We start from the raw sequence: 9444 nt of genomic DNA on the forward strand, positions 1-9444 counted from the left end.
CATGGTGTGGCCATTTAAGTAATGTTATTACAATATAGTTTTCATATATTTGTAATAACTCTAAAATCAATGTTTCATAATTTCACATTTTTCAATTGTATAAATTGACATTTAAGAATATACTTTAGATATACAATGAAAAGTATTGAACTGCAATGTAAATATCTAGAGTAATATCATATTACTATAATTTATAGTAACTTTTGTATGCTACAGTAAGTGAAAGTTGCGGAGAGTGAAAATTGTTACAATTTCTAAAATGACATTAATAATGTGTGCAACTTTCATTTATTTATTACTAACTATACATCCTCAATTTTATCTCAAACATATTGCTACTAATTTGTAAGATGCGTGTAAAATGTTTTTGAACTATTAATCCACTGTGCTATGATGTTAGGAGGAGAGCCAAGTTTCCACATATTAATAATCGAACCACATTTCGTAACGTTACTTCCATGTCGCTAAGTATTTTGCAGGTGCAGTGCAGCATCAGCATCAATTGAGTGATAATCATACAAATTTCATGAACAGTTTTTACGTTCCATTAAGAAAAAGAAAGAAAGAAAGAAAAGAAAAGATAATTAACATATAAGTGTAATATATAAATGTAATATGATCGGGTGGTCAATAAAGATTTTCTTGGCTTAAAAATCGCATGTTGAATATGTCACTGGATTTATATATATTTATATTTAGCATTATTATAAATAGGTAAAATAAAATTAACTTCTCCAAGGATTAATGATTTGTGTTTATTAACAGTCAGTAGTATTTAAACCGACATTTTTACATTTCAATTAATGTTACCAGATGGATAAATTTTATTCTTATACAAATTAATAATATTTTAATAACAGATATAACCAGAATATTGTTGTATTTGTTTTATTAGAAATTTGTATTTCTTTATATCTCTGAAAGCATATAAATGCACAATTGATTTGTAAAGAGTTTTTAATTCATGGGAAGGTTGTAAGAGGGGTATAACAGAAAAAATTGAAGACCGGAATTCATTATGTTAAAAATACAACATAATAAAATATTTACTACTGTATCTTTTAATAACTACATAATAACGTAAATAAATTACATTTTTGAAGCATATATTTATTAGATTGTAGTCTAATTATCATTTTGTTTGTAACGTTAACACGAAGTATGTGTACAGATTCTGAATAACATTTCTAACATAATTAGTACTTTTAATGGCCACAAGAGGTATATTAGATACCTAATTTTAGTACAAATAAAAATACCTCAAACATGTCAGTAAATTAGGTAAATTTTGCAACAATCTACTTAATTACTGAATTTATTAGGATGGAACTTTAAAATGAAAATATATTTTCAAATTTTATAATATCAAACAATATGATTTATGAATGATAACTAAATTAATTCTTAAAAAATTATCACTTATTCATTAAATCATTTTATTTTTATATAATTAAGTCACTTTGAGATACACAAGTATTGGTCATACCAATATATAATTAATAATTAAAAAATATAATTGTAATATTAGAAGGTTAAAAATTTGTCTCTTTTAAACTCCCAATGCATATTTTTAAGCATTTAAATGTATTCTTTTGTAATAATCAGGCTTTAAATGTAACTTATTCTATATATTCAACATACTTTTTTGAGTATCAGATCTATGAATAATGTACTTCATAATACACAGCTATTCTTTATAATTCAGGTCTTCAATGTAAATCTACAAAATTTAATAGCAACATCCTGGACTTGTTTCATTTCAGTCCTCTTTTGACAAATATCCATGTTCATATAATAGTTTTAATTATTTGGTCTACAGAACAGGATATAAGATTGCATTGTATAAGATAAACATTGACTAGTATACCAACTTCATGGTTTCAACAAATTTAGTTTGGAAGGCAATAGTGATCATTAAGAATTTAGTTCAAGTGTTTCAAAAATTGATCGACATAAACTTTGTAAGTTTGGTCTTGTTGTCTGATCTGTATGCATATTCTCCAAACATTTTAATATCTCTACTCCACCTTCTCTGACTAACATACTGCAATACCGTTTGGCTACAACAGTGTAATAATATAAACATAACACATAAACAATAATTTTTGTTATTAATATAATTAAATATATATAATCGCATTTAGTATATTCATTCATATAAATGTACTTACGATTTTTTGTGCATACATGATGTATTGCCCAAACTGCCCAAAGTTGAACAGGATATGAATCTGAACAATGCAGAAGTGGGAAAAATGGATGGAAACTTCTATATGCAACCATTTCCCCTTGAGGAGTTTGCCAATGTGTTATAGTATATGCTAATTGTTCTAATAATACATCTCTACTTGGCATTAAGGATATTATAGGCCATGTATGTGGACCATCGCTAAGTAAATGTGCAGCAATACCTGCTGCGAAATAAGATACATCAATATGTACAGATGTCAGCAACGTAGAAAGCATAGAGATGAACTTAGGTTGCATAAGTCTTGGTCTTAGATGAACCACCTATAACGAATTACAAAATATAGCCAATTATACGAATATGTGTATGTGTACTTATAATCATTAATAAATTAAATCATAACCAGATAATAACTAGTTATATAATAATTATAAAAAAAAATTAAACTAAATTTACTGCATTTATAAAATCATGAATTATATTACAAACCTCTGCTATATTGTTTAATGAACCAAGTACTTTAGTTTCAACACTAAATTGTCCTTGGAAACTTTCTAACACTTTAAGAAATAATTCCATCCCACCTTCATCTAGAAAGACTTCACATGTTGTAGCACTTTCATCGGTTAAATTCCATAGAGCACTTAATGTAAACTTCATTGTTATGTCTACTGATCTAGTTTCAACTTTAGTCCTAACCATTGCTAATAATTTAGACATATATTGAGGTTGAGCACCAAGCATAGATGTTTCCACCGTTGATATTTTTGCTGCCAATATGGAGCAAATGGCAACAGACATACGATTCATGGATGGTTCATTAAAGGTCAATAAAGAATTTAACACTAATCTTGCACATCTACATAAATGGAAAATAATTGAACTATAGATTGTAGATAGATTTAAACAATGCAATTATATATTAATAAATACATAAAATTTTAGACAAAAACTATAGTAATATTTATGCTTTCTATTTGTTTGGAAACTATTGGCAACTATCAGTATCACCATTGACAAAATCCGCGATCACTTAGTTGCCAATTCAATAAAATGCAAAAGATATAATTTTACGAATTTTGATTACCTGTATTTGTCAAAAGTAATTTCCTGTAGAATTCTGTCACTACACAAAATTAATAATGTATTCATTTGAAGTCGATAGTTGGCTGGATAACATTCCATTGCAATCATTGTTAGTTCAACAACTTGCTTGAGAATTGATGGGTGAATCATAATGGAGAATTCACCTTTTGTGAGGTTATAAAGACATGCAGTACATGGCACTTGTACACGTACTTCTTGTGGATGTTCTCTCATTGCAGGCAACACTAATTTTATAACATCAATCCGTGATTCAAGAAAGTTGTGTGTTAAACGGAATAAATTAAATAAACATTTCTCGAGATAAAGTGGTCTGCATGTATACCTTCTCAAACCTTCTAAAATTTGAGATTCTGTGGCTGTACCAGTAACCTACAATAAACATTAAATATCTTAGAACATACAAGTATATTTGAATCATTTTCAATCATTTGTCTATTTGAATGTTAAGATAGGATATTTTATTCATGGAAATCTTATGTAGTGGACCCCAGCATAACACAGGTAAAAATATTTTTCTAAGCTAAAGTCAAAAAATATTTTAAAATATTAAATTTATCTAACATGTTATATGGTGCGTTTATCATGTTTTTATGAATACTGGTTGCTATTTTTTTATCATGTTATATGGGAGTCTATTGTATTTTTTTTATTAATAACTGTCTTTCTATAGAATATCTTAATAATACTTACAACAAGTCCAGGCTTGTAATATTCATCTGCGGGATTTGTTAAACTGTCATCATAACAAGCATCTGTACTTACAAGTCCCAAAAACCTTAAATATGTATGAGCTTTAATAAATTCTTTTAAATCTTTTGAATTTATATCACTTCTACCTATATTAAGTATTAAGACAAAGTTCTTAAATTGATCTGTATATTATACAGAAACACATTATAAATTATATAATTACCAGATAAATCTAAACTAGTTAGATATGGCATACAATGTACAGCTTTCAAAAAATCTTCTATGTCTGGCTTTCCGGGCACAAACATACAGTTAAGAGCATGCATATCTTTTTCATCTGAAATATCTAAATTTCTTAATTCATTCAGCTCCAATAATACTGAGACTAAATCTGTACTTTCATCTATCTTCACATTATACATATTAAGTGTTTTTAGACGATTTTTACACTTTTTCAGTGCTGTTATATCATTCACCTTTGTACATGAAATGTCTAAACTTTCTAGAAGAGGAAGATCCTCAACTACTATCCCCAAACCATGTGTATTAAACTCTGTACATGATACATTTAATGTGTGCAGTGACCTCAATTTACTTAAAGTTACTACCACACAATACCTATTATGAAATAATGGATACATATAATTTAAATATTTTAAAATACTTAATTATATTTATAGAAATAATTAATTGCATTAAATACCGAGAACAGTCTATAAAACTTCCTTTTGCTACACTTAATGATCTAAGATTTTGTAAACTCCAGTCACCTAAACAACTTATAAGATCATTAACAGTTATTTTTAATCCATTTACCATTAGATCTACCACTTTATGCTGTTTTAAAACTTTTAAGCCTTTCGCTGATAATGTAGATGCATCTTTCAACCGTACATGTCTATAGATAATAAAAAATAGTGAATACTTTATTTTTTATGTACATTTTATACTCCAATCAAATTTGCATACTTAAAATGAGATATGAGTACCTTAACCTGGTGGACTTTGCGTTGAAAAGTGTAATTGTTAAATCAGATAATGTCTTTTTCTCACAAAGGTGAGCCAATAATTGCTCTGATACTTCAGCTGGTAAAAAAGCATCTGGATGTCTAAAACTAAGTCTTGTAGCTGAACTTGATGATCCATCATTAGATGCTTTACCTATTGCATTTAAAATATCTGTATTATTATAATCTATTAAAAGTTAACTAACTGATTTAAGACCTTATAACAAATTGTTGCATTAAAATAGCTTCCTCTAACTCTAATGAAAAAATATCTAATGAAATATAACTCTAATGAATTCTCAATAAAATATGAATAAAATATAAGATAATTGAAAAAGTATTTTCTTAAATAATTATGATGAATACTTACTACATGTGTTTGTATCCAGTGAATTAAGGGAATGTTCTTCGGTATCACCTAGGTGTACGTCACACAAATCCAAGACATTGTTACAAATAAAATCTATGCAAACCTCAAGGAGGCTTTTCGGTGATTCAAACATTTTATTTTCTTATTTACACACAAATATTCTTCCTTTATTTCCTCTATAGCTTTTTAAATAATTGATTATTTCAAATAGTTTAACATCTCATTCTTTCATATTTATTTTAAAGAATCTGTTAACATAGAACACACATATATACATGTATATACATCTGATGCACTATGTTTAGAATGTAAGTTTTCTAATATTAAACATACACTATAAAATGAAATACACTAAGTTTATGAAAATCGATACACCTGTCATCCGAAAAAAATTATATCACATGCAATTTAACTTTCTTATGATAACAAAATATTTAAAAACATTCTACACCTGTAGAAAATGTACACTTAAAAAATGAAGTACAGTTGTATACGCAACGATTTCTAAAGGAAATGTCGAGAAAAAACCACATACATAATTTTATTCCTAACATACAGGTGACAGAATTTTAAATAATGATTACGTAATGACAAGTCCATCGAATAGAATAAATATTTGTGTCTAAGCAATTTGTATAATCTAGGCACGTTGTGTATAACACGTATCGAAAGAAACGTATGAAATCGACAAGTTATTTATTAGATACATTAAACTTTATTTCGCAAGTAGGATATTTTTAGAAAATTATTAAATGATTATGTAAATTTATTTATGCAAATAGCACTGAACACAATTGTGAAAACAACTGCAGAAAATTGTAATCTTTCACCTGTGAAGAGGACGCCATATTGACTTGCTAAGTGTCAAAACAGATTAAAAAATACGATATAGATGCATATTGTTAAATATGTGAACATGATTATTAAGTACAATGATACAATCAAAAAAGTATATTGTCTACTATAATTTTTTTGTTTGGATTAATTTCTAAAATCGTTTTATGTTGATTCATGATGATTTTAAACATACATACCTCAGAATTAGAAAAAGCTGACATATTTGTTATCCTTATCGAAAAAATTTATCTTGTGAAGAGTATTTGTAGGTAAAAATTGGAGAACATTCCTTAATAGTTACCCAAATCTTTTCATTTTTGAAGACATAATAGAAGATAAATATTACTTGTAAGGGAATTCATCGGTTATTGACACACTATCAATATGGCGGTAAAGTGGAAAACGATGTGCTTTTCAGTATGTATCACGATTTCACTTCTGTATAATATACATAAGAATTTTTTCTAGGTACGACTATAATGTCTATATAAGGATTGTTCAAAAGTATTTGTTTTTAGTGAACTTAATGATTATTTTATATTATAGAATGATAAATATTCTATCCTAAAATTAAATGAATAAAGAATATGTCAAAGAAACTGATTTAAAAGTTTTCAATTTTAAGAGTTGTACTACATCTAATTATTTAATCATTTTTTTACTCTACATTATATTAGATTTTGCACATATATAAGTATCGATATAAATATAAATTATTAAATATCTCATAGAAATGGCTATATATAGTTTGTAACTGTGATATAAATTTCTTTGTTTTTAAGGTCTAGATAGGAACGTGTTTTCCAAAATAAAATCATGGTTTAAGTGCCCACTGATATGTGTCAGTCATTTTATAACGTCATGTTGTATGTTATGTGGCATTGATCATTTTGCTTGCATTTAAATTTAATTTCATAAAAGAATGCCAAGTTTGCGAAAAAAGGTTGCTGGTTTTATGCGACAACTATCTATTAGCAATTTGGCTGGAGCTGTAGAAAATTTAAGTCAAGGAGAACAGACTTTACGTAATCCTAGATCATTAACGCAAGATTTTACAAGTGGTTGTTTTATTACACGGTATCTTGATGGGTAATAATCTTTTTACAATGTGAATATGTATAATTTTTATTTATTAACATCTTAAATAAGAGTCGACATATGTTGATATATATATTTTCAGTTTGGAAACAAAACAGGAAGGGCCAGCAATTTTGCATGGCAGAAATCCAGAAGAACTTCCAATTAGGCAGCTTGGACATTTTCAGCAAGATAGAGATGTAGTTTCTGCTCATACAGGTCCAGATAATGGACTTACAACTGTTAATGTACAACAAAGACATTTAAGTATTAATGATATTGATATAGATTACATTGATATGTTAGATCAAGGAGAACAGTATAGAAATAGTATGTATTAAAGGCATTATGAAGTTATGAAATAATACCAGGACACATTAACAACATTATTTTCTCTAGCATCAACAACAACAACTCCTACAATTGCTGGTATTACTGATTGGTTTAATCCTCATGAAATGGCTTATGGAATTGCTACTACATTATATGAGAAAAATCCTACAAATAATACAAATAATGGTGAACCAATAGCAGATTGTTTTGGTATTGTAGCAAGATCGAATTCAGCTATTTTAGCACTTGCTGATGGTGTTAATTGGGGTATGATTATAGATGATAGTAGACTATCTTAGATAAGATTAAATAAAAATATGGGAATATATGCATATACATATATATGCGTGTTTTATAATGAAATAAAATTATTAGGTACCAAAGCAAGTATTGCAGCAAGGTCTGCAGTACATGGAAGTATAGAATACTTAAATAAAGCACTTTTTTGTCCTTCAATTAATGGAGAAATGACTACAACGAAAGACGTTTTTATAGCACTACTTCGTTCATTCCATGCTGCACATTCGTTAATTTTGCAGGAACAAGGAATGCTTACAACATTAACTGTGTGCGCAGTTCTGCCACTGCCAAATTCTGATTCTAATACAGAAAAAAATAAATATATGGCATGTACCTGTAATGTTGGTGACAGTTTAGCTTATGTGTATTCAAGGTAATACATAAACAAGAACTTATAAACTATCCCTACTGATACTAAGTAGAATATTGTTTAAGATAAAATCAATATTTCATATTGGCAGGAAAACTGGTGTAAGAGAAATAACAAGAGGATCCCATGATATTCACTGTATGCGTGACATGCGTGATGCTCTTGGAGCTTTAGGTCCTGTGGATGGATCTAACCCTGAATTGAATAATTTGACTCTTGCAATGACCGAAGTTGAGAAAGGAGATATTGTATTTTTGACTAGTGATGGAATTTCGGATAATTTTGATCCTGTAGTCGGAAAATTTGCTATTTTACCATGTCACAATTCCGTACCTGATTCAAATGTAAAAAATCACACTGAAGGAAGATCAAAAACACGTCGAAAGTCTGCAGAAAACTTAAGACATGCAGAATCCGGCAATAGTAATAGAAATAAATCTAACTTGCCTGTAGTTGAGGCATATCAAAGACACGAGCTCACATTGCTTAGAATGGAAGATTTGTTAAGAAGGGGTGTATCTGGAGAAGGACCACCATGTAACAGTGCCAAACATCTCTGCGAACTCCTCTTGGATTTTGCAGTAAGTTATTTACCATTTAATAGTAATGAATGCAATACAATATGTATGTACTGTAAGTTCTTTTAATTTTTTTATGAGGGAGGAAAAGAATAAGGCGTGGTATTAATTTTAAATACTAACATACATTTAATTTTTATACATAATAAGGTACGCATAACTGCCGCTAAAAGACGAATATTGGAAGATACAGATTTATATTATGCACAAAATAAAGATGGCCAATTAATTCAGCTTTCCAAACAAGAACAGAGAACTCGACGAATAAAAACTTTGGATAAGGTTTCCATGATCCCTGGGAAATTAGATCATGCTACAGTTGTAGCATATGTAGTTGGATCTATCAATTCAGAATATGGTTTATAATTAATTACAATAACAAATTACAGTTTCAATTTGTAAGAAAATTAATAAATTTTAGAATTTTCTTCAACAGTGACATTTTATGAATAAATTGAGTTGAAATTAATGTTTTATTGTGAGATTAAGTTGTTTATATAATTTTTTGTTATTTAAAATAAAAACATACATTTAAAGATAAGTATGTAGCAATACTTATTTCATTATAAATTTAATTTATAGATGTG

At 28.0% G+C, this 9444-nt stretch overlaps 2 protein-coding genes across 7 annotated transcripts; one reads left to right on the forward strand and one right to left on the reverse strand.

The window, feature by feature from the left end:
- Window positions 1-736: 736 nt before the first annotated feature.
- Window positions 737-6534, reverse strand: LOC122569187 (protein zyg-11 homolog B-like). Of its 3 annotated transcripts, none has more exons than XM_043729816.1 (10): window positions 6397-6534; window positions 5363-5610; window positions 4975-5146; window positions 4689-4883; window positions 4209-4603; window positions 3986-4131; window positions 3276-3664; window positions 2678-3047; window positions 2172-2511; window positions 737-2060 (listed from the first exon to the last, which is right to left on the reverse strand). In XM_043729816.1, exons 2-10 carry the CDS (start codon window positions 5493-5495, stop codon window positions 1915-1917), a joined length of 2286 nt encoding a protein of 761 aa, XP_043585751.1. In that variant the 5' UTR covers window positions 5496-5610; window positions 6397-6534; the 3' UTR covers window positions 737-1914. The 3 variants fall into 3 exon arrangements, with proteins under 3 accessions (XP_043585751.1, XP_043585750.1, XP_043585749.1); XM_043729815.1 differs by lacking the exon at window positions 6397-6534 and adding an exon at window positions 5898-6037; XM_043729814.1 differs by lacking the exon at window positions 6397-6534 and adding an exon at window positions 5696-5838.
- On the forward strand, window positions 6475-9326 carry LOC122569195 (PP2C-like domain-containing protein CG9801). Of its 4 annotated transcripts, none has more exons than XM_043729831.1 (7): window positions 6475-6616; window positions 6982-7288; window positions 7380-7606; window positions 7676-7876; window positions 7985-8282; window positions 8371-8860; window positions 9008-9326. In XM_043729831.1, exons 2-7 carry the CDS (start codon window positions 7122-7124, stop codon window positions 9221-9223), a joined length of 1599 nt encoding a protein of 532 aa, XP_043585766.1. In that variant the 5' UTR covers window positions 6475-6616; window positions 6982-7121; the 3' UTR covers window positions 9224-9326. The 4 variants fall into 4 exon arrangements, with proteins under 4 accessions (XP_043585766.1, XP_043585767.1, XP_043585769.1 ...); XM_043729832.1 differs by having other exon boundaries at window positions 6577-6667; XM_043729834.1 differs by lacking the exon at window positions 6475-6616 and adding an exon at window positions 6685-6893.
- Window positions 9327-9444: the final 118 nt, after the last annotated feature.

This window comes from Bombus pyrosoma, linkage group LG7 (assembly GCF_014825855.1).
Source record: "Bombus pyrosoma isolate SC7728 linkage group LG7, ASM1482585v1, whole genome shotgun sequence".
Taxonomy (NCBI): Eukaryota; Metazoa; Arthropoda; class Insecta; order Hymenoptera; family Apidae; genus Bombus; species Bombus pyrosoma.